The sequence below is a fragment of the Nyctibius grandis genome, chromosome 4 (genome assembly GCF_013368605.1).
Source record: "Nyctibius grandis isolate bNycGra1 chromosome 4, bNycGra1.pri, whole genome shotgun sequence".
NCBI lineage: Eukaryota > Metazoa > Chordata > Aves > Nyctibiiformes > Nyctibiidae > Nyctibius > Nyctibius grandis.
Window position 1 is genome coordinate 8,699,988 of NC_090661.1, and position 25,300 is coordinate 8,725,287.

The 25,300-nt window shown below is 41.3% G+C and overlaps 1 protein-coding gene across 3 annotated transcripts in view; it reads left to right on the plus strand.

Annotated features, from left to right (window-relative positions):
• The first annotated feature begins 7,817 nt into the window (after positions 1 to 7,817).
• Positions 7,818 to 25,300, plus strand: part of QSER1 (glutamine and serine rich 1) — a 44,874-nt gene continuing 27,391 nt past the window's right edge. Inside the window, exons 1-2 of one of the 3 annotated variants that reach the window (XM_068398063.1) lie at positions 7,818 to 8,017; positions 25,168 to 25,280. In XM_068398063.1, the coding sequence (XP_068254164.1) occupies positions 7,899 to 8,017; positions 25,168 to 25,280 (232 nt within the window). In that variant the 5' untranslated portion in view covers positions 7,818 to 7,898. Of the gene's footprint in view, positions 8,018 to 8,175; positions 8,201 to 8,634; positions 8,955 to 25,167; positions 25,281 to 25,300 lie in introns of those variants that run through there. The other 2 variants (XM_068398065.1, XM_068398061.1) reach the window with 2 other exon arrangements.

Consider the following 25,300-nt stretch of genomic DNA (forward strand, 5'->3'; position numbering starts at 1 on the left):
TGCCCACTGGAATAGTCAGATTTGTGCTTTTTCTCCCAACCACACAAGATGAGCTGAGCTAGCTGGTTAAAACTCCCCAAAGAACACCAGAATCTCCTCCTCTATTTGAACATCCAATGAAGCTTAACTAGTCATGAACTGAGACTTGGAATACAGCTGATGGGGTATAGATGCTTCATTCTCATTAAAAGTCCTGGGAAAACAGGACCCCAGTTCTTTGGGAAATGTCTTTTATGTCATCTGTTTACTATATTATGACTTTAGCTATAACGTTCGCAGCTACAAAAAAAAAAAAAAAGTTTGCATCTACTGGATTTCAACAATTCTGAAAATTATGTGGAAGTTGAGCAAGTTTACAGAGTTCTGACATTACTTACTTTTTTTTTTTTTAAAAAAAAAAAGCTAGCCAAAACTCTGATTAATAAAATTTCCCATCTAACTTTTAATCTCTGTGTCCATTTAATAGAGACCCAGCCCATTCACTTTGAAACGTCAAAAACAACTACTGCAAGACTGCCCTGACTAACTTGGCAAAATACTGACATGTCAGCAAAAGACTAGCTCCAGCTGGGAACAGCGGGTCCTAAGATGGACAAACAAAGGAAGCAATCGTACTTCCATTAGTGTTTAAACTACAACTGAGTTTGCTGTTGACCCCTATGGGAGCAACCTCCCCAGATTTTCACCAGGTGGACACCATTCCTCTACTCTACCATAAAATGTATTATCTTTTACCTAACTTCACAATGGCAGCTACCCTAATTGCTTACACAGAAAGCAATAGAACTGTATCAAATGTATTTTGGCTATTTTTTGATGCAGTAAATTTTGTCCGTGTTGTAAATATAGATAACTACATTAACTACTTTTGCTTTACATTTAACTCTTCATCTCCTTCTGTTTTTTTTTTCTTTTTTTACTGTTTTGCTTATAATTTGCTATTGAACTGTTTTCTTTCTCTGATTCCTCCACTCCCTGAAAACCACTCTTCTTGCACAGCTTCCCTAGTCTCTTCATAGTTATAGCAAGGCCTTTAGCTCCTCCTTCCCCTCCCGCTTTCAGAGGGCTTTTTCTCCAGGCTCTTTGCATAGCACTTAGACTACGGAAACACTGAAACAAAAGGGGCCATCAGATGCAGGCATCTTGCTGCCTACATTCTGGGAACCTCTACAAGCCCACACTTTAAAGGTAGCAGCCAGACTTCAAAGGATAAGGAAAAATATTTCAGTCTAGAAACTGGTACAATTAAACACAAGTTTGGAAAAGGCCTTATAACAGGTTTTGAATTTCTGATGCAGTGCCTACTTCATTTAGGAAATAAGAAACACTTACGATCACTCAAGTTGTTCAAACAGCTTCAATATAACTTACCTAAAGATCAGCAACTACTAAGTATTGAATACGTAAACATGCAGTATTTAATATTAAATACCCAGCTACTCTCTGTTAAAAACATGAGTTTGTTCAAAAGCAAAGGTTTTCTTTAAGTTTTCTTTTTCCTACATGTCATTGCACATTTCTCCCACTTACCTTATACCAGTTCTGGTGCTTACTAGATCCCTTCGTAAATCATTCAGCAAAAACGTAGACAGCTTTCTTGTGAGCGAGTTGAATCAACACTGGTGCTGGTGGAGCTGCCTTGGAAGGTGTGGGACCACACGACCAGAAAAAGGACTGGGAAAGTGAAGGAAACAAGGCCTTCCCTCTCATTGCTGCAGTGAGCTTTCTACCAGCTCAGTCATCTCTTGTCATGTCAGGAGAAGTAGCTTGGTTTAGTAGATCAACTTTAGTTCAATGGAATGAATTATGAAGGTTTTGCTTCATTTGTTTGTAGATATACTTAAGCTTTTTATCAAACAAATGCACAGACTAATATACGTAAAGAAATGCCAAGAAAGAGAATATTTGCTGTGTGTTCTTTGAAAGGCAGCACTTTCTTCCCTATTTACACATTTCTTAATGTCTAGCTTTATGTTTAAAGAGGCCATGTGCCAAATTAAATGCAAAATCTAATCTGTTAAGCAATTGCAATTTTCTGCTTTGGTCAGAATCACAAGTACAACAAAAAAACCCCAAACAGTCAGTGATTAATAATAGGCCTAACCAAGACACATGCTATTACTGCATAATATCTGATCTACTTACCCATTGCTCATGGAAGATACCACAGCCTGGCAGCACACACACAAAGCCTGCACAAAGGTGCTGCAACCACGATCTGTAAGTGGATGCCTACTGTCCATCCGTGTTCAACAAAGAAAGACACTGCACAAATTTTATTTTGCACTCTTTTTAGAATTTGTTAGTAAAGCAGACCCAGCTCAGCTTTGAACTTCTTCAAACTTCATCTGATCAGACACGCTCAAATTATTTGAATGTTTTATCTTTGAAACATTAGTTTTTAAAAAAGAAAGTGTTTTGGAGACCTGAGGACAATTTTCAAGCAGTTGTGAAGATTCATTCTCTCAGCACAAGGCTAACTGTTAAGCATTTCTAGAGCTTTTGTTGACAAATGGTTAGCCACTGGAAGCTAACCACTAAGATGTTTGTGTATGTTAGCAAACTATTTATGATACTGTGATAGTTCCAAAATAAAGTACTATCATGAACTGAAATACAATTCTTCTTGTCCACTTTCAACAACCAAGCCGTAATCTCAGATTTGTGGCATTAACCGCATGCCATGCCTTTAACTACTTTCTTCGATCAACAACAGCTGAAGTTGCTGATCTAGCATGTGCATCTCACTGTTTGTCCATGATTCTTTTCAGCCCATCAAAAATTGCCCTTAAGCATACCAAGAATTTTGCTGCAAAACCAACAGTTTACAGATTTAGCTGAAAGCCTCTTAATGCAAGAAAAAAAATATTTTGGCACTTAAAACATGAGGGAAGAGCCAAGACAAGACCAAAACCGGGCATCATGTGTTATGGAAAGGCAAAGGACAGGAGCAGTGCCCTCTGTGGAAGAAGAGGGCATATGGGGATACAGAGACATTGGAAAAGCCTTGTAGAGCCAGGTTGTTGTACCTGCAGTAAAAAGGATGCCAAAAGCACAGGCAGCAACTGCTGGCCCTGTGAAGAATCACCCCGTTCAGTAACACCTGCTGCTGCGTGCACAAGCACCTTAGTGGTGCCATCCTGGTATTTAACATCTGTGGTACTGTTAAAGCTGTAACATACCATGTAGCCTTCTGCCTGGCCAGTCTCTTACATCTACAAAATACTCAATCACACTCAACTTAAACACTGGCTGACATTTTTCTGTTAACACGGGTAATGATAATAGCACACTAAGCCACAAAGAAGTTACTAAATAAATAAATCAGTCACAAATAAATAAATCAATACCAAGTGTGAACTGGAGCATTATTCTGGCTCTGGATTTGTGATTGATATATTGGTTTTAGTTATGGTCAAATCACAGAAAACTGCCAACTACCCATTAGCTTGATCCTGCATTTCATTTGGCATAGTCACTTTAAACATAAAACTAGACCTCAAAAAGCAATATTGCCATTCAGCACTGTGCAACATTAAATTATTTAAACAGAAAGAGGAAAATAGGGAAGTTTCCCTAAGGGGCAGTGTATATTAGCTAACACAGTTCTGCAACAGAGTTGGCTTGATTCTGGCTGAACTAGCATGTGGGCAGAGAAGCCCGTTACTGTCCACAGAGGTATACCCTCCTCAAGCACTCCTAGACTCTGGAGATTTCTATACTGAATATACCATGAGTCTAGTCAGTATCTCATCATCAAAAGTAAAAAGTTCCCTGCTCTTTCCTGTCACCTCCTTCCCTCCTCAGCTGCTTCTGACTGCACTGCTTGCCCTGAGCCAGCACTCATTTGATGCAAAGCAAGCTGACTCACCTCAGCAAAATTACAGAAAAATGACCTCTGGCAAAAAAAGTAAATGTTCTTTTGCCAGTGGAGTGAATTTACTGCTCACCTTGTGGCCAGAGCACATCGCTAGGAGCAGGAGGGTGGAGCAGGGAAGGAGGACAGGAGAGTGAGGCCTTCTCCTTTGGGTGTCAGCGAGCAGCTGAAGCAGCCCAGCCCTGCTGCCACACCACACCTGTAGGCAGCAGCTCATGCTGCAGCTTTGAAGATCACTCTTCAGACCTTAGGCATACGATTTCCATTAAAGTGTTACCTTAAGTACTTAAATCTGTCTCCTAGCCGTCACATGAGAGAGTTTTTGACTCTGTAAAGGATTTGTTATGTTATTTTTTCCAAGTGGAGACTGTTCATTTAGGGAAAGAAATGAGCAACAAAAATTCAGTACTGCCCCAGGCTGGTATGCTGCACAGATTGTGTTACAGTGCTGTAATTTAAAATTTTGCTCTTAAATAGAGTGAAAAATTGTACCAGCTTATGTTTCAGCAAAATATATTTATTATATTATTGACTTGAGAGATAAGCACATACAATATCATTACTGGCTACAGGCACCCAGTTACGAACTACAGTTTGGAAGGTGTTGAAGCCCACTAAAGCTCAGTTCCTAAACAACAAGTAATAGCTGCATTTGAAGTAAAAGCATTCCTTACTAACGCAAGAATAAAAATACTTTCAATATTCAGAATCATGAACATGTCTAATATGACTTCTAAATACACATCTTAATATGTACACTTTAATCTACACATTAAAATAACATATGTAATTAACAGGATCTATCAAAGGATTTTTTCTATTGCTGAAATCTTTCAGAAAAGCTCTTTATAAGTATCATGGATACCAGGACTCTGGAAAAAGCACTTAACTCTAAACATACTCTCTTGTTGTCGTAGAGAACGGTGTTACAAAAGCTTTTGGTTACAAAAAAGATAAAATGTACAAACTTCAGGGTAGCTTTCCTAGACAGAGCATGGCAACAAGCAGCAGGGATGTGTTTAATGAGAAAACTGCAGAAGTCTCAGCGGCTGGTCTTGGAACAAGTAGATTTATTTCATACACAGGAAAAGCAAACTACTGGATAAACTGACTTTATCTGGTGGTTATGGACATTAGCAATTTAGTTTTCCGTCTACTCCACCTCTACTAAAACCATGTAAAAGAAATTAAACTTAACAACGGCTGTCACAACTTCTGTTTCACTCAACTTTGCCATTTGATTACAAGAAAAAGGATCTACTCCAACAATGTTCAGGGTAACACTGTGTCTGTGGTACATTGACAATTAGTTCATTTAATGGCCTAAACTAACTGTGTATGTTTCCCTGCCTGTAAATCTGGACTGGTGCTTCTTGTTTGTGATTTCTCATGTAACAGGATTTTACAGACACCTATCAACACCCCCCCCCCCCTTCTCTTTAAAGAAATACCCTGTAATGAAAACACACAACATTATGGTACTCTTTAAAGTTCATGTTGCCATTACTTGAGAAAAATCAAACAAAACACGAGCAGTTTTACAATTTATTAATGTCATTCCAAATTTGTGGCAAGAAACTTTTAAGGTAGCTCCACATGAACACAACACAAACACTACAGTTCAGTGGAAAAGGCATTTCACATCACTTGGGTCCATGTATCACCCTTTCCTCAGGCCCTCTTGAGAGAAACAATGCACTCTAAGTGTAATATTATAATGGCAGTTAGTGGAGATCCCTCAGGGAAATCAAAAACTGTAGGTCCTTCCTCAATGGAAATGCTACTTTCAGTAGTATCAGGAGGGTAAGTGCTTCATCATTAGCATAAAACTGGAGTAATTTTCTGTCATCATGCCTCGTTCATATGCAAAACAGTAACGCCTCCTGTTTCCCAAGGAAAGAAGGTCTCCCACCCCCCACATACTCTCCTCCAGCTGCAAGCAATACAGGTGCTAGCTTATGCAAATACAAGGAAAACTCACTCTGCTGGTTTCTGGCTTTGGTAGCTGCTTTTCTTCTTCTTCCTCTGCCCTGGCCTCTGGGTGACTTCGCTCAGTCTAGTAGGTGCTGATGACTTTCACACTTACCTTTCCCTCCTGGTCCAAGGCTGCATTTCTTCCTATAGTTGACTTTGACCCTTCTCGAAACTACGCATGAGAAAAGCAGAACCTCAGCTTTTCCACCTAAAGTCTCTTACCTTTCTGCTTTCTCATTTAATATTGACCACTCCACTTTTTCATTAATTTTTTTTTTTTTTTAGCAACTAATCTGATTGGCTGTAGTCAAGTTTCTGAACTCTACGTTTCACTACAAAATTCATTGCACTCTGTGGTTCAATATTGCCTGGAGTACTACAAACTGAATCTTCAAAAGACTGACTTACTCATTAGCATACACCTTCCTCTTCTGAGCATACCTTCAGGTGCAGTTGCTCTCCTCTTTCAAAGTGTGTATTCCTCATCTTTACCTCTGAGGCACATTCCTCCTGCTCATCTCAGCCTCTGTACCTTCAACCTGCAGGGAAAGCAAGGCACCATAGCTCACCCGCCATCCCCCTACCCCACACAGATGTTCCCTTTGCTCCTGCTCTGCGCAGCTGGTGCCCATTTCCCTCATACTTTGTTTTAACAAGCACGCAGCCAAAGATATAGGAATTTACTGTCTGCACACCAGCTGGCTTAGATTGCTCTAAATACTTAAATATTCTTTCTGTCCGTTCCTCTTGCTGGTTAACATTTGGCCTATTCAGACTCCAGGCCTACAATGACTTATTGACGGGAATGCCCAAGTCTTTTGCAAAGCTCTGACATATCTATATACATTAGAAGCTTTTAGCTTGTAAAGACAAAAAAAAAATAACTAAAGGCCTGCGCTTTTATATTATTTAACTTCTGTAAAGCATCCTCAGAGCCATGACCAACCTAAACTGCTAAGCACTGGCACGCAGGACCTTGAAGCGGCAAAACTGCCCTGAGGGGAAACATGACGATGCGCTCAGCCCAGCGCCACCGAATTCCTGCCCCAGCACCCATCACCGTTTTTTTTTTTTAATTTATTCCCCCTCAGTTTTAATTTTTCCGTGAGGAAGGCGAGCCCCGCCGCGGGGAGGTGGGGTGGGAAGGCGTCCGGGCGGACAGAAGCGGCGGACGCCTTCCCCCCCTCCCCGCGGCGGGGCAGGGCGGGAGAGCGGCCCTACAAATTGCTTTACAATGCGCACCCCGTGAAGCAACCCGCTGCCTCAGGGCGGGGGGCGGCCTCCATCTTGTCGGTGGCGGTCGCCCCCGGAGGCTACGGCGCTGCCCGTCGCTGACGCTGCTTCCCTTCAGCGGGAACAAGATGGCCCCGCCCCGGCCCCTCCAACAAAGCGCCAGCGCTTCAACTTGACGCGGCCCCGCCGAGAAACCGGCCTCTTCCCTCCACCACCCCGCCTCACCGCTCGGCCCGGCCGTCCCCGCCTTCAGTCCCCCCACCCCGCCCCGGTGGCGGCTACCGCCCCCCGCCACGCTCCCCTCCAGCCGCCGCCGCGTTTCCCCGTCAGGCCGCGGCCGCCCGTTCCCCAGGCACAGACCTCCTCCTCCTCCCCCCGCCGGTGCTGCTGGCGGCGGCTCCGGCGGCGGCCCCCTCCGTCGCGGCCTCCCTGCCCCCCGGCCACGGAGCCGGAGCCCGTAAGCCCCAGTGCGCGCTGGCGGGGGAGGTGCATCCTGGGAAAGAGCAGCCCGACATGGGTCTCCGCCTGGCCGCCGCGCAGCCCCCGCCGCCGTGCGCAGCTCCCCTCAGCCGCCCGCCCGCCGCCGCCGCCGCCCGCAGCTGAGCGGGAGGGGAGGGGAGTGGAGGCAGGGCAGGGCAGGGGGGCCGGGACGCGGCGGCCTGGCCCGCGCCGGGGAGGGGGCCGCGGCGCTGCCCGCCCCGCATGAGGCAGGGGGGGGGCCGCTCCCACCCGCCCCGCTCGGTCCCCGCCGTCGCCGCCCTGTGCGCAGGGCCCCAGCGGAGCCCCCGCCGCCCCGGCCCCGCGCCCTGCCCCTATGATGGACAGGAACTACCCGACGACCCCCAGCTTCGCCGACCCCCTGGCTCCGGCCGCCGCGCAGCCCGCTGCCGCCTCCTGGGCCTACGAGCGGGGCGCCGGCAGCCTCAAGCCCAGGTGAGGAGGGTCCGCCGGGGGGCTACGGCAGGAAAGGCCGGGGTGTGGGCCGGGGCCTGGCCCACGGGCGGCCGAGGGCGCCCCGGAGGGAGGCGGGCGAGGGGCTCCCTCCGGCGAGGCAAGGCCGGGCGGCGAGGGGCGTCCCCGTGGCGCGGCCGGAGGCGAGCGTGGCCCAGCGGAGCGGTGGGTGAGGCCGGGCGGGGAGTGGGCGGACGGGCCGCGTCCCGCCGGGCCTCCGCGTCTGGGGGCACGGCGGCGGAGCCGGGCGGGCGGCCGGAGCGAGCTCCCCGCCGTCCTCAGGCGCCGACGGCGGCGGGGCGGTCGGTCGGTCGGTCTCCCCGCGCAGGGCGCGCCGCCGCTGCTGCTCTCCGCCCCGGAGGCTCGCGTCGGGCTGCGGCGCGGGTTCAAGAGTTCACGCGTCCCTGCCCGGCTCCGGGAGAGAAGCGGGGCTGGGGGGCGGCGGCGGCGCGGCGGGGGGAGCGCTCCGCGTGCGCGGGGCCGCGGGTACCGGCGCTGCCCGCCGGAACAATGCTGCGTCCCGGGCGGGCGGCGGGGCCGGGGCACCGGGCGACCTCACCCCGCGGCGGCAGGCGGCAAGCGCCGGGCTGGCATCCCCCTTCGGCCTTGATTTCTCGGTTGTTTTTTCGCTCTGCTGAGGCTGGTTAACCTCTTTCCTCTAAAGCGCTGCTCTCGGGCGTGCGGAGCCTCCTCTCAGCTAAAACTTGTCTGGAGCGATTCAGTTCCACGGAGAGTTCTGTAAAGTTCCGGGAAGTGCGGAAAAAATACAGGATATCTTATTGGCTTCGGACTGCTTTTTGATTGTATAACTCTGCCAAGTAAAATGAGTATTTTCTAACTGATGAGGTTTTTGTTATCGCCTGCCTTCCGTGTCTCTAGCCTGATATATCTGCAGTTCCAATCTCGACGACGTTTAAAGGTAAAAAATAGTCTCAGGCTAAAAATATACCATCAAAATAGATGCGCCTATAGATGACTTTGCATTCGGTCCTGAAAGTGGTTAGGCGTGTATTGTGATCTGTCTGATAAGATTAATAGATTATCAAATCAGAAGGACTGTTGCAATCATCTCGTCTGACCTCTTCATAATGCAGGCCATAGGACTTTTTTTTTTTTTTCAACCTGTGTTTGAAACTAAAGCTTATGTTTTTAGAAGGTGCAGTTAAGATTTTCCAATAAGGTGAAATTTAGCACAATTGTCGGCAAAGTGTGCAAGTGGCGGATCTGTATTTTATTTATTTCTGATCTGAAGAGGGCTACCTTTAGTTTCTAGCCAATGAATCATGCAATAGCCTCATTGTCACTGAAAATCTCTTTGTAACTCATGTTAGGAGTGTGAATTCTTATGAATTTTGATTAATTTCTTGCTTTATGATCATTTTATTAAGAAAAATAATCTTCTGAAGTTTGTTACCAGACATTCTTTTCTTTTTTTGTTTTTTGTTTGTTTGGTTGGTTGGTTTTTTTCATTCAGTTATTCTCTCAGTTTTCTCCTGGGTCCTCTCCAATTTATTGCCACCCTTCCTGAATAGTGGACGTTGCATTTTAGAAGCAATTAAGTCAAGGTTAAGTAAGATAATAGGACCTCCCTGGGGTGTGAGGCTCTAGATTCCTTGCTTCACAGAGAATTGCCAGGTCATTTAGTTTTTTTGACCAAAATCTTGCCCCACGAAGCTGTGCTTAGCCGGGTTCTATGCAGAGTTGCATACATGGCAAAGTAAGGTCTCCTACTGTTCTTTCTAACCCTTCCTTCCTTTGTTGATCTACTTTTGGTCATGTTGCTATGTTGGTTTCAGTAGAAGCCAGTGACATGTCCTTTCTAGATTGCTTCCGCCAGTCCTCATCATCTATTGAGGATCATGCCATCTATTCCATGAAGAGGGTTTGGATTTTCCAGGTCATTTAAGAATATGTAGTGCGGGAGCAAGACTGGATCCCTCTGGGATCTTAGAAGAAGCACAACTGCTTGATGATTATTTTCTGTATTTAAAAAGATCCCCTGGTTTCAAAACATAACTTTAATCTTTTTAACAGATGCTATGTTAATGCAATATTAATTGTATATTTTGGGAATTCCTTAATTGAAATGGCATGGAGAACAGTCCCAAGACAAGTACCGTGCAGAAGCTTGTTGGATCAATGCCTGCTACCTATACCAATCAAATTGTTAATCAAAAAAATAAAATCAGTGTTACTGAATCCATAAATGTGACAATATTTATGCTATACTTTAGGAAGCAATGTCAAGAAGACCTTGCTTTCAGTTCTCAAAAGTTTCATCTGGAGGCTGTCTAGATGGTGATGAATGATACATTTTAAATGTGTTGACTGAAACGTTTTAACTTTTTTTTTTTTTTTTACTGTAGCAAGGGTGGGGAAGATACTGTGAATCATATTTTGTGCTTGAAGTTCTCCTGTACTGGGTTCTTACAGTTCACGTCATTTTAGTAAGAATTAAAATATCCTGTCTTCAGCAAGATTTAAAGATTTGAACCATGTTGGACACAAAGTTAAATACAGTCTGGGCTTGCATAGGTGTTTCTGGTTCCCCTGTAACTGATAACATTTGTCTTTGTATGGATGGAGCAAGTCGCTGAGGAATTGGGACGTAAGAGTCATGCCTATCACTGCCAAGGCTTGTACCAGCTGGAAGCAAATCGTGAACGTATAGATGTACTGTAAGGCAATATGCTGTCAATGTTCTCGACTTTTGTTACAGATCACATTTTTCAAAATGGTGTTTTTGATTGTGGTTGACAGGTAGTAATATAAACAGCTGAAGCTGTATTAGCCTGACATTAAATTAAAAAAATGTGTGTCATGTTCATCTGGTACTTGCTTGAAAAGAATTCAGCCTTTAGGTGATATAGATAACAATATTTCATTCAAATTTCATTTCATATTTATGCTGTTGCAGGCTGTGTAGTGGCAGGCTATGTTCCCTTTGTGTGGAGCGCCATGTTCACAGTCTCAGCTCATCAAAATGATTTCTCCTCCCTACAAGCGTTGCTCCTGTCTTCCTGCGCTTAACTTCAGCCATCTGGTTTTTATCCTGCTTCTTATTTCTTGCAGGCACTGTTTTGTCTGTGCAATGGCACTATTCCGATCAACTGAAAGGAAATGTGTGGTGAAGTATTATAAGGACATTGCTACCAGGCCTGCTGTGACATAACTTTTCCCATGGAATAGAAGATAGTGAAACGGGGATGGGAGCTGATGGAAATCACTTGAATCACTGTGTTAACTGGACAGAGATCACTCCCGCTGAAGAGCATACTTGGACAGTGCAGCCACGGCAGCCCTGTAGCAGGGGGCTGAAAGGGGTGCTCCTGTTCTCTGCATTCCCCCCAACCCCTCATACATAGGTTGTCAGCATCTTGAAGGAATTTCTCGTGGTTGTATGGGCACACTGCCACATTCGACCTTTTTCTGTAGCTGTTAGAAACCCTTACTTCTGCGCTGAAACTCCCTCTTTTTGTGGCACAGTCTAAAGCTAGTCCCATATTGAATAGCAGATAACGTATGTCATGCTTACTTGTGACTTGCTTGAGAAAAATGTGGTCTTCAGAAAACAGGTGAATGTGTAATAGTTTGAGAGACTGTTGTAATTGCTTGGAAAGAGAAATTGAGATAGGTGATAATGGCTGAGGTTTCTGGTTGAGTATATATCTGACTTGGGGGTAGTTCTAGGGTTTCAGTCAGAGAAGGATTTTTACTAGTGGAGGGATCTCACTGTTCTTGCTTGGTTTTTACCACAGCTCTAAGACTCAAATCTTGTGCTATATGTGATTGAAAGTCAGTCACAAGTATTTTGTTGTTTTAAATTTTATGGCGGCTGCCGTGGTCTCTGACATTTCTTTATGCCTGGTAGTCTTTGTCCATCTCTGCCCTACCCAAACATGTGGGGGTTTGTATCATTCAATTCAAGGTGGTTCTTTACTATAGATAACACTGACATTTGGTTAGTGCAGCCTGTATTTATAGCAACTAATCTAAGGTAATGAGTTAGTTACAGTGATAGTTCATATGCAAAGTTACAGAAGTGGGAGACTTAAACTTTTATGATAAATGGTTATGGTGATCCTTTTAAGTTGTATTTTTGCATAGCTGTCAAACTAATGCTTATTGTCACAACTGTACGATAATTGCAATTTAATTAAAGCTCAATTTTAAATTCTAATGGATTTTTGCATAGCTATAGAAACTCTAAAAGTGTAGATAGTGTGTTTTAGAAAAGCATAGAACGTTTTATTTCATCAAATGAAATTGTTCTGAGGGGTAAAAACAATATTGTTAAACACATTTCCTACAAAAAGTTCCCTATGGCGTAGTATTTCAAATGTTGAAAGGTAAAGCTCATAAACTGTGAATATATTTAGAACATTTGCTATTAAAAGAAAAGGCACAGAAGGATTAGATAAACTTTATAAACACATAAAAAGGTAGGCATTATAAACTATGACAAAGTTTGGTAAGATTTTAAATCTAAAACATTAATACACAGAAAATAACACACAGGTACTCTACGGTGTAGCACAGATACGTTACAGGGACTTGCTAGATTTTGTTGGTCTTATTTTCTTTTTTTTTTTTTTTTTACTTTCTTGTTTTAACCTGCATTCAGTACACACTGAAATAACAGCTGTGAGAAGGTCAAAGACTGACTGAACACATTCTTGCTGTATGCCCCGCAGCTTTTCACAGATGTAGATGTATGGTCATCTTGTAAAATCTGTGCTGAAGTTTCAAAATGAGCCAGATAGGCTTGTTTGGAATTACATGCCGCTTACCTGTCTAAGATTTAATGATGACTTTACATGAAGCATTTTAAGCATTTTATGTCACTTTGATGCAGTGAGAAGTGGTGGCAGAGAGCAGTGTGCAGAAGGAATGAGTTGAAACTTATTCTGAGGGTGCAGTTACATGAGATGGCTAACTCACTGCTCAGGCTCACTGCCGCTGAAAGGGGCTCCCTTCCTCCTCCCTTGCCTTGGCTCTGGTCTTTGTGCAACTGCACAGGGAGCTGGTCTAATTTGTTAATCCATGAGAAAACTATCCTGACCAGGAAGGTGAATAGCTTTCTGTTGAGTTGGAGAGCTGCACCGGTGTACCTGTGCTGTAAGACAGGAATCCAGAGGTGGCACCAGGGGACGAGCAGGAAGCAGAGCTGTAATGAGTGAGCTGCGTGGCCTCGGTTCTGCCCTATGGTCCTGGGCAGCTTTTAGACGGGGTCAGCCTTGCCATGTCCCTGTCTCCAGTGAGCATCCCACCCAAATTGTACTACCTGCTTCCCTACCTGAAGCACTTAGTAAGTGCCTATGTTAGCTGAGCGCTTGACCTCTCTTGAGATCATCTAGAATGATATTTCAGATGTGAGCCCTTTCCCATGGAGCCAACAACTTCAGCACAGGTTACTGAATATGTTGTTCTGAAAGAAAGGGGTTTTGTGTTCTTCCACCTACGCAAGAAGTCTTTCAGTCCCGTATGTGTATTTTACCTTTCATCTTTCTAACTTTAATTGTAGGCATTTGCTTTATACCGCAAGAGAACAACCTTTTCCCTTTGTTTTTTCTGTACTTTTGCCCACCTTTTATTTTTTCTTGGAGGTGCTGTTGATTCTGGCATGATGCTGTCATAGGAAGGAGGTTGGTTTTAGAAAAATCTTTGTTCCCGTCAGGAAGAAAGCACCAATGACTGGATTATATTAATTCTAAACAATACTAGAGGTCTTATAGAGTGGATGTGTTTTCCTTGGATTTTTTTATTTCTTGTATTTTGTCAAAGCATTCACAAATTTGCATGTCAAAAAGTTATTTTGTATGGTGAGTGCCTATTCCATACATTAAAAAAACAAAAAAAAAGCCCCAAACCAAAAAACAGTTAAAAGGCAGTGCATTAATAGTCTCACTTCAAACCTTCCTTAGCAGCCTTAAGTGTGACAAAAATAACTTTGAGCAACATGCAGGGTTCAGCCTTTCCAGCACGGCGTTTCTTGCTGTACCATGCAAGTCACAGAGAAAGGAAAATTCTTAGAATTTTTAAGCAAAGAGAAATAATGCACTCAAGAGAGGACGGAGCTCGTGGTTATTAAATACTAGATTTACTTATCTCACTGGGCAGATTTCATAGTTTTTGGTTTTACTTCTGCTATTCTCTGTCACCTCTTCTTATATTACTTCCTTGTTTTATTACTCTGAACAGACTGTTGGGGATGAATGGACACTTACAGTTAGAGCCTCTTCAGAACCTCTCTGACCATGGGTTACAATAAATAGGGGCAAGGAGCTTTTATTCCCGAATCCCTGCATACTTGAAGTTCCTTATTCCAAAACAATTCAGCAAGAACCTGCATACGTTTAGACAAGTTTTTATTTGCCCATATTGCTTTTCTTGTTTTTCGTCTTCCTTCTACATGCCTACCTCTGTTGCTTGCTTAGGACTTGTGTAAGTGTAACCAATTGCACTCAGCAGGAAGAAGGCACCCTTAGGCATCCTTATCTTAGAGTAATAGTATTTACATAGGAGGATACTAAGGTACATTTATTCCTTAATAACCCTACGTGAATTATACTTGGGGCTGTCGTACATCTAGATTTCATTGGAGATAGCCTTCTTTTTCACCTGGCAGTGTTGTGTGAGAAGAGTTTGTGGGCTCTAGCCCTTTGTCTAGCATTTCCAGATGTCTGGCAACTTGTTCTGAAAGCTTTTGGACATCCAGAACGTGCCAGACAAATGGCCGCTGCGCCTGCGTGGTGCGTGTGCGATCGGGCTGGTGTTTTGTGGCGATACTGACCGTACCAGTGTGTGCTGCACGTTCCATGTTGCACTTTTTTCTGACCAGGAAATCCCTTTCAGAAATACGGCACTTAGAGTTTCTCACCACATCCTGTTTCCTTTCTCTCTTCGTGTCAAAAATTCCAGTGCTAGACAGTGAATAATCCTTCAATTCCTCTGTTCCTCCTGTTTCATTATTCTCTACTGAGTCCACCAAGGATAGGATTTTTGTTAACAAGCTTCAGTTGTTGGTGGAACTGGTCACCTGGAGGTTACCGATGCTCAGTGCTACTGAAGAGAGCTGGGATTTTCTTCTTTTCCCCTCCAAAAAACTCCCTTTTGTTATTCTTTTTAAAAGAGAATACAGACTTTTCACCAATTAAAGGAATTTTTTAGTTTGTGTGTATACAGTTTTGATCTCTATTAATACTTGGTTTTGTTTAGACCTGAACATCAGGAAATCTGAAATCAATAACTGGAGCATGTTTAAGGAATTTGTTTTGTATAATGAAGTTTTTCCTATCTCAAAACAAATGCTATGTAGCTGTAACTGTTTTTCTACAGTTTTGATCAGTGCATGTTTTCTAGTTGAAGCATTCACAAGCAACTGAGTTCATATGGTATTTTCAACTAAATAGTAACTGGTGACAATGTGGTAGCCAGGATCCTCTTTGCAAGGTTAGAAATGTAAATTTAAATCTGTTCTAGGATGAAGAGAGCACTGATGAAGAGGTGTAAGAGCTAAATTCAAGGACTATGCTAATTTTCCTTACAAAATTAGGTAGTAACACCCTGTGATGTTTTCTTTAATGTAAAGGACTCATGCTGCTGCGTTTTACGATGAACTGTGTGTTGTTAATGTGTTAGATCTTTCCTGGGCACACCTCCTAAATTGGGATAGAAGTAGTGTTAGTCATAGGGATGTGTCTTTATTGAAACTAAAGGAGCTCATATGAGCTGCTTAGCCCTTGTAGTGTGCTGCGGGATGGGGAAAACACTGTACCAAACATGTAGGTGTGCTGGAAGGCTTAGAGCCTATTTAATGGCCTTGAATTGTAGGCTGCACAGATGTCCAAGGATAGTAAGGTTTGTGGTCTCAGATGTAGGCAGTGAGTAGATGGCTCAATTCTGTGCGAGTTCTGTGAGCCATGAAGCCACTGATCTTCGCAGTGGATCAGTATGTTGCGTACTGAGCTCTTAATAATTTTAACTTCATGAAACCTTGAGAAACTGGCTCGTATTTCAGTACTGAGTGTTTGAAACTTGGTTGTGAGGGCTGTAAATCTGAATCGGTTAGTGTTTGTGCCTTAGTTTCCCTAGATTAAAGGAGAATATATTTCATGGGTTATGGAACTGTAAAGTGGTTGGAGATCTGGTAATGAAAAGAGGTGTTGCCTCAGATGGCTCTGTCAGTTGATAGGACATACGCATTTGCACCTCTTACATCTTTTGTGATTAGTATCTCAACTTCAGCATTGTCTTTTCCATATAATTGGAAAATAAAGGGCTTATTAAGAAACGGGATATCAAGCATTCCTATAGTACTCCAGAGGTAATACTCAAGCCTGCCACAAAATATGACACTGTAATAGCTGTGGGAGGATAAGGGTTGAAAAGCATTTCAATAGCTGAAATTAATTGTATTTTTAATAAGACACTGATGTGGCTAAGCCACATCTTGAGATAATGCTCTGCTGAGTTTTATATTTTGAAATAAAATTTTATTATTAGAAGTAATGAAATCTTTTTGTGTGTATCTATTACGGCCAACCGTAATAGAGGATTATGCCATGTGCTCAACCATTAATACTGTGATGATCTTGAGAAGAGTTTTGAATATCTCCAAGTACGCTTTTGACAACAGAATAGCATCACATATTGGAGAAAAAGTGCTAGATTTCCATTACTGTCTGTTACAAAAATCTTTTGAAATTGTGAGTAAAGCTCTGTAGGAGAGAAGTATTACTAATTTAAAAAATCACAGCTAATATCTCCATGCTGGATAAAGAGAAAGTTCTTTCATAAATGTAGTGACAAAACAATCCAGTGCCTCAAAAGGGAAGCAAAGAAGATTTCAGTTCTTTCCATGGTGTAAGCTACACAGACCGTAATGGGTACTCGTTTTTCTGCAGGGAGCAGTAAAGTAGGAGCTGTCAGGGAAGATGTGTGAACCCCCAGAACATTGCTTGGCAAATAAATGGCTTAAAATGATTTCTGACACTGCATTATAGTATAAATTGGGTGGTGAATGTGGGCATGTCAGTGTCTGTTTAGGTGTGGGGAGCGATGATGCTGAGTTAATACAGACATAAAAGTTAGGCTTCAATATTCAGAGCGGGAACACTGAAAGGTCCTCTCCAGACCTTGAAATCTTAAAACGTGTATCAGGACCTCAAAACTGGCATTATAGAATAGTTTAGGCAGGCTGTAGCCCCGTTACAGTAGAAAAGGGCGAGGGGGAAGTGGGCAAGCTCTAAAAAGCTCCTTAACTAATACAGCGTGCTGTGGTCAGTTTTATTTGCAATGTTCAGATCTAAACATGGTTGCGTTTTTCCCTGTGGGATGATTTGTGTAATCGATTTTAATGAATTCCACAAAAATTCCTGGTAGGACACAGTGGGGTTTCCAGCAGAAACCTGCCTTGGTGCTGCCAGCCCCACTTGCCCTACAGGGTAACGGCCGGAGGGACTACAGTGATGTGGGGCTGCTGCGGCCAGGCAGTCACCCCCAGTCCCACAGCCCTGCTCCTGGACATGTGGGGAGCCTGAAAGCCCTGGGTGCTCCCCTGGCTTCTGGGTTCCTGCTAGCAGGCTGTGAGCTTTAGACTTTCTCATTAAAGGAATTTGAAGTAGTTCATATTTAGAATTTTAATTCTGAATTTAAAATATCTTCACCCTTTTTTTGCCTTTTGTAGCGTATCTGATAATTGTAAGCTGTAGAATTTCTTTTAGAAAGTTGCTTTGTTTAGGCTACTGAGAATTTTAGTCAAAGCCAAGAGAAGTGGTAGTGATATTTGCCCTCCCCCCAAAAAAACCCCTTTTTGTTAAACATACTGCGTTTCAACCGTAGATAACCTGAGCAAAAAGGTAATTTACATTGTATGCCTTAAAAAATAAGAACATGAGGTAGTTTGCCCAGTCCTTACATAGTAACTGAAGTTTAAGTTTATGAATAGTTCATGTCTATCTGAATATTAGTTTTCACATACATAGTTTCAAGACATAGTTTAACTGATTTTATGAAAACAGAATTATAATTGTCTTTGTTGTTAAGAACTCCACAGGTTACTTAATCAGACAAGCCAGCACTTGCACTCAGGTATTGAAGTACTAGTAAGACTATTTTGGCTTTCCTGAAGCGATTTTGGGTTTTTTATTTTTAAAAGGATCAAGCACAAAGAGTTCAGACACATTAATGTGGGAATAAAAGGGAGATAGACCTTTTTTGCCATAAAATCTTTTTCTTCTCTTGAGATATGACATGTATTCAGGTAAAGAATCACAGGAACAGCATGAACTTTTGCTCATTCAGACAGTTCCCTGCATGTAATTTTCTACCTCAAAATCTATTTCTTAGAAGCTCCTTATCTGAGCTCCTAGAAAGCAAGGAAGTAATGAGTGTTTCCTCTCACAAGTACCTCGAGGCAGTCTTGGGTCCACATTGGTCATGCAGTCTCAGCCATGCTCTTGGTGGCTCTGCATATGAATTGAAGTGGGAAATTAACATTATAACTTTGTCTTTAATGAAAGAGTGAAGGGTGATTGCCTTTGGTATGTTACAAATTGATATATTCTACATTGAATATGTAGTCTGTAATTACATTAAAAGGGAAGAATGTGACATAACCAACAGATGGTTGAGACTGTCGCTCAAATACTCTTCTGTGTTTTACTGAAATACCATAGTACTGGAGTCTGAGTGTGTTTTATATCTTTCTAAATGTTATCTTCTATCTTGAAGAATACTATTAGATAGTTAATGCTACTTTAAAATCTTGACAACTATTTATTTCTTTTGTGAAAATTCAAAAACAGGCTAGGCACATGCTAAAATGTATGCTGTTCCTAAAGGAATGTTCTATGTACCTTTTAAGATGTATTAATTTTAGAGATGCTTTTCTTCTAATTTCTCAGTGGTGGACTTTATTTTTCAAGTAGCAGATTTTTTCTTTTTTCTCGTGGATGCCATAACTGTTCTAGACTGTTAAATATTCTTTGTGCAAATGTTGGTTGAGTCTTCAAATGTTAAGGATTGTCTTGTCTTGTATCTAATGAGAGAGAGGATCAGGGGCATTTGATACAGGGAGTAGGCAGGTTTCCTATTTTTCCTGAACCTGCCAACATTTGCAAGCTTTGGACGAACTTTGTTCTTGCAGTGTGTTTTTTATTTTTTCAATATGTCTGCGGCTGGGAAATAGAAGTGAAAAATCACATACTGTATACCTTTCTAAAAAGTATTTTGCACTGAAATGGGTCTCTGGGCTGAGCAGGAGTTTGTTTTCTGTTGTTTTCCATTGGAATTAATCTCTGAAACATCTTCTGTTGTCTTTATGGGCTTGCTTTTAAACTTCCAGAAGTGCACTGGCCTGTCCATGGGACAGGAGTGATTTGGTGTTATTAACAGTATTAAACTAATTTAAGTAGCAACTTTCTTTCCAGGCAACTCCCTCTGTCCTTTATGATTCTGCTTTCTTAGAGTTACTGCTTTTTAAAAATACAAGATCAAAACCATTTTTGCATTAAATATATCTACCTATAACATTACTTTTAAATTTTAATTTTATTCTAAGCTACAGATAAACCTTGGCAAAAAATGCTGAAATGCATACTAGTTAGACTGTAGCAAATGGCGATGAACTCCGTGTCTGTTAGAATGGGCAGCTGAAGTGTGTGCTAGCTAAAAGGCTATTTACCCTCCATTTAATCTATATTAAATTCAAGTAATGTTTCCAAGCAATACTCTTCCATTCGGTCTCCATGGCGTGCTGTAAATAAAGGCAAATTAACAAAGATAAATATTTAAGCAAAATATTAAATATTGTCTCTAATGTTAAAGCAATTCTAAATATGAACCTGCTGGCAGGTAACACGAGCTGGAACTGCATTTTATGTGTTTAAAATGAAATACAGTGGACAAAAAGAGATGTAAGCTGCATATCAGTTTCTATATCTTATATTTAGAGTGGTATTTTTAATATTTAGAGATGCATTTGTCATTTTGTGGTGTTTAGATCTTAATGCTTTCGGCCTCTGGCTGGAACTTGTTATTGCATAGCTAAGGAGCTGGTTGGAGACTCCTTTGCCAAGTGTCTGAGCTTTGGGGTAGAGAGGGAAATTTGAGTAATACTTTCCCTATTTCACATATATCTCAAGTCAGATAAGATGCAAAGTGTGAGCTTTAAGGTATTTCCTTGTCAGGACGAGGCTATCGCTTTTTTTTAATCTCCTTTTTGATGATTTATTTATAATTGGACCATATGCCCAGTCATCTTCCCACAAGAGTCAGGAAGCTCCTCTTGTTTTCAGTAAGGCAGAACAAGATGCCCAAAGATGAAATCAAATTGTTTCCCTCATCTACCTCAAATCTGTTCACTTATATGGTGTGTACTGGGTTGTTGCCTTTTGTTTTGTTGGGTTTGGTTGTTCTGGCTCTCAGACTTGTTAGGCTGCATGTGCAGGAGCCCGAGGTTGGGGCGCCGAGTCTTCCCCTCTCGGGGCAGCGGGCGCGCGGGGCCTTCTCAGTGCTCCTGCGGTCAGGAGTTTCCTGTGCAACTGCTTGTCTCGTAGGTGTCCAGTTTCGCTTTGAGCGCAGCCTGCACCGTTTGAATACTTTGAAAATGTTCTGTGATTTAATGTGGTTTTTCAGCAATTTTCTTTATATCAGAGGCAGAAGTTACAAGTGCCTAAGAACAAAAGAACAAGGTATTACCCCCAGAAGTATCCTTTGCTGCGTATGAATTTTTTACGTAAGCATTATAAGTTTCCCTAGAGCTTGAATAACTGCTGTTACTAAATCTTAAAAAAGAAAAATCCTAAAAAGTTCTAAGCTCTAATGAAAATTGATCTGTGAAATAAAGTAGAAAGATGAAAATGTCCTCTTTCCATGTAATGATACTTTTTGTACCGAGTATTAAGTAAGCCAAGATACTTGTTTAAAGTGGTTTTGTTTCTGTATTTCATTCTGTATGGATGCCCAGGAGAGCAAGGTTATTTGAAGAAAATGAGATAATTAAAAATAAAGACTTACTTGTATGTCCAGTGCTTATTGCAACTAAATTTTGTTTCCTTGTAAAAGCGGTCTTTCCATTTGAGTCTGAAGTTAAGAAATGCATCTATCACTTGTGTAAAGCACAAACCAGATAATGGTGTTGGCCGGTGAGGAGGGTGGCGAGTGCAATGTAACCCAATAATCTTTTGCAGTTGGAGACCTAAATTCATATGAAACTATTATACTGAAGAATGCTGTGGAAATAAATTATCATAAGGACAGCAATATAAACAGATATGTGAAGAGTTGATTCAGGAAAGACTTAATCCAGGCTAACAAAAGGGAGTTGTAAATCAAGGTTGAGGTATTTTAGTAACAGTTAAGTGCAATGACTATACATTTTCTTCCAGAAATTTTACTGGAGAGGTAATAATCTTCTATTAGCCCAGATGATGTAGCTGAAAAAACAGATTAATATTTGAGTCATTTCACTTTCATTGTCATAAGGCTTTTTTGATTGCATCATTACAGCAATGACAAATAATGATGGCTCTTTATAGGACATCTCTAAAAGGACACTTAAATACTATATTAAAATTGAACAGACCTTTTCAGTGAAAAATACTTCAGGGGAAACTATTTTCCAAATTTGTATGTCAAATTTATAGTACTTCCTAGCAGTAATCACTCCGTTGTGCAGTTAACTGTGCCAGTAGAAGGGAGAAATCACTGTGATGTATCAGTGATAAAGGGGAAGCGTTTTCGGAACACTGTATAGCAACTAATGATAACTAATAACAACGTACCAAGGAATGTGAATGTGTTTCTTCAATAACTGATCTGACATTTCAGTACAAGTGAGAACTCATGTGGAATTTTAAACTTGGAAACCAGAGTACAAAAGGCTAGATAGCTGTAATGTTATTTGCCACGCTTAGTGTATTTTTGATATGTGGATTACATGCTGTATAAGTTCGTCTGTTTAAAAGCTAAATTTTATAAAAAGAAACCCTAAGGCAGTAATCTTCTTTCAGATTGCTGTGCTTGTGTTTAGGATAAGCTTATGTAAACTGAAGGCATGTATGCAGGGTTTTTTTGAGATAAGAATCTACATTCCAGCAACTAGTAATTATACAATAAACAATTAAATGTTCTAATAAATACAATGTTTTTATTGAAAGACAGATTCATTTTTGAGGTTGCGGTTGCATTAACTATGACCTGGGAGTTTGTGTTAAAAGAAAAAAGTCATCATATACTTTGACTGTTGTTATGATGCTCATAATTATTAGAATATTGCGAGGCTAGTAATTAACAAGGTTTTTGAGATACTAAGTCTAGAGGTTATTTTGTATCCCAGTGTTAATTCCAGCGTCCTCCCTGTTACAAAGTCTTTGTCTAAGTTTCTTTTACAAGTTGCTTTTATCATTCAAAGCGTTCTGCCTCACATCTACAAGCTTGTGTTTTAGGCTGTCTTGTAGTCTTTGCATATGCTGTACCTTTCCTTTACAAAAAACGTGTTTACTGCAAGGGAGTGAAGAGGGGGAAATGCATCACAATCCTTCACCAAACAACCAGAATAAGTAGAAATTTCAAATTTTTTTAAAAAAAAAACAAACCCAAAAAATGCCCCCCAAAAATCTTACACCCCCCCCCCCCCCAAAAAAAAAACCACAACAAAACAAAAACAAAACAAAAAACCCCAGCAAACTAATTTTTCAATTTCCCAAAGTTTCAGGTCATTAATTTAAAGTAAAGTTCAACCACTTTTTGCTCATGACCTTCTACTGTGACTAAGAGGAGGAATGATGCAATATTACTTGATGTAATCTGTATTGTTTTTGCGGGTCTCACCTCGTCTGGAAGGATGTTTGCTGCAAAGCGTAGGCCCACTTGCCTGGAACACCATCCAATGCCAAACGTGCCTCTCAGCCTGAAAATACCTGAAACGGGAAAAGGAAGGTGTTCCGCTGCATGAGCGATATATGTAGTATGACTTGATAGTTTGCTTTTTAGACGTATATGAAAGCTAAGTCAGCATCACATACTTTTATGTAAGTAAATCCTTTAAGAAAACTTGAAAGTAAAACTAAGTAAAACCTATAACACATGGGAAGTTTTCACAAGATCCGCGTTCGTGTCAGTGAAGATAACGCTTGCTAACAATGCAGGTGCTACCATGATTCAGTTTATAAATGTATTTTGTTGTGTAGCACATTTTTATTTTTAAAAAATCTGAAGAAAACATCACGTGTCCTAAGTTTTATGCTAGCTATGCAAGTTTGTTCAAAAAACCAAACCACCTTAACTTTAAAATTTGTCTTGTAAAAATATTTGCATTTAAATAGGCTTTATTATATGTGTAACGTTTTATGTGCAGAACAGTATTGTGAATTTTTTTGTCTGCTAATATTAAAATTTTTTAAATGCTGTAAATCAAAAAACCTACAGTGTCATGCAGTCATGCCTTGCAATCGTCCATAGTAATTATGCAAATAATTAGATTTCAGTTGGCATATAATAGAAATTGGTTGCTGATTCATAATGTTGAACTGCACAAAGATCTATCCTCTATAACATAAGCACACTGATGTGCTGACTCTGAATTGAGGTTTGGCGGTTCTCTAAAAGGTAATTATTGCTGTGAAAGGTGTTAAAGTGCTAGACAGGGAGTGCCACTGAGCAAACCGGTAGCTGAGATTCTTTGTTTTTCCAAAGGATTTTAGTTCGTTTTTTAGGCTTGTGCCTTAGTCTGGCACGTTGACTATAGGAGCACTGCTATGCTATAAGCAACTGAAACGGAAAATATATCCCCTGTTAGTGCATCTCAGGCACAGAAGTTAATCTAGAGGTCTAAAATGTTGTGTCCCTTAGAGACAGGCTCTTGCTAGTCCATAATGTGTGGAGGTCACAGTGCTCTTACATGCTCATCAGATCTCCACTGCCTCCTCTTGTCGTCTTAACGAAAATTAAGCAAATCCAGTGGTGCTGCCAATTTTTGTGTTATTTGGTGACTTCTATAAACATTTCCCATGATGTCATGATTCCTGGCATCAAGTGTTCAATTTTTCCCTTATGCAGAGTGACTGCCCCCTCATCCCAGGGGAGGAAAGAGGGTAAGGGAAGTCCCCCTTACAGCAGTCAGCAGGGAGGGCTGTGGGTTTCGCCGTTTGGGGGTTTTTGGCATCTGTTTACAATTGAATTTTGAACTTAAAGCATGTGCACTGGAGTAAGTAGCAGCTACCTATAAACTTAATGTCCAAAAGGCAAGAAGAGAAGAAGATAAATGGTTACTTGGTCATGCTGGTTTTAATTTTTTTTCCATCAGGTGCTATACAGAGCCGAATCTGTGGAAGCTTGAAAGCTTTGGGATTTTGTTTTGCTTCCCACTCCTTGTTCTGCCTTTTAAGTTGGAAATTATTAGCACTTTTTGCGGGTTCCTAATGTTGCTTGATGTTTAGATCACATTTCTTTATTCTTTGCATTATTGCTTTTGCATCGGTCCAGACACTGTGTATTTTGTTTGCTTCCATTAAGCCTGATTAAAACATCATGTTAATTTAGATGACTCATTTCAAAACATTAAATAAAAACTGTGGATCATAAACTTCTATTTAATGCTAGGAGCTCTGAAGACTGAGATTTGTCACTTGCTAGTGTTCTCGCTGTTAATTTTGTTAGTCATACCAAAATTAACAAAATCTTTTAAAAAACTATTGCTCCCACAACCTCCTAGTCATTCCAGCCTTTGTATTAAATGTGGTCCTGTAAGTTTTAATGGAATCAGAAATTGAAATGTTAAAGTGGGCATGTATTTGTAGTCATCTGCTTTGCAGATTTTACATCAGTAAATCATTACAAAGTGTCGATCTAGTGTTTCTTACAGTTGAACTAGGAAGACCTCCGTCCTTCTGACTTAGTCCTTTGTAGACTTTTCCGTGATCAACTTTGATTTTTATAAGGGGTTGGGTTTTTTCCCCTTGGCTCGTTAGGTTTTGTAGTACTTTTTTTAAACTGCTTAAAATTTTTAGTGATGTCGCTTGTGTTCTTTTTCATTTCTGCAACCTTTTGGCTTATGGTTGGGATTTCGTAGTTGTATTTTGTTTCTATAGCTGTATGTTTTTGTTAATAATGTTTAATTTCTTCCTTAGCTTAAGCTATGGAGGAGGACATTCATCACATTCAGAAACAGATCTTCTTCACAGACAGACATACACAGCTTCTCATCAGCTTCCTGGATACTCTGCTACACACCATCCTACTGGTAACTGTCCATATCATGAG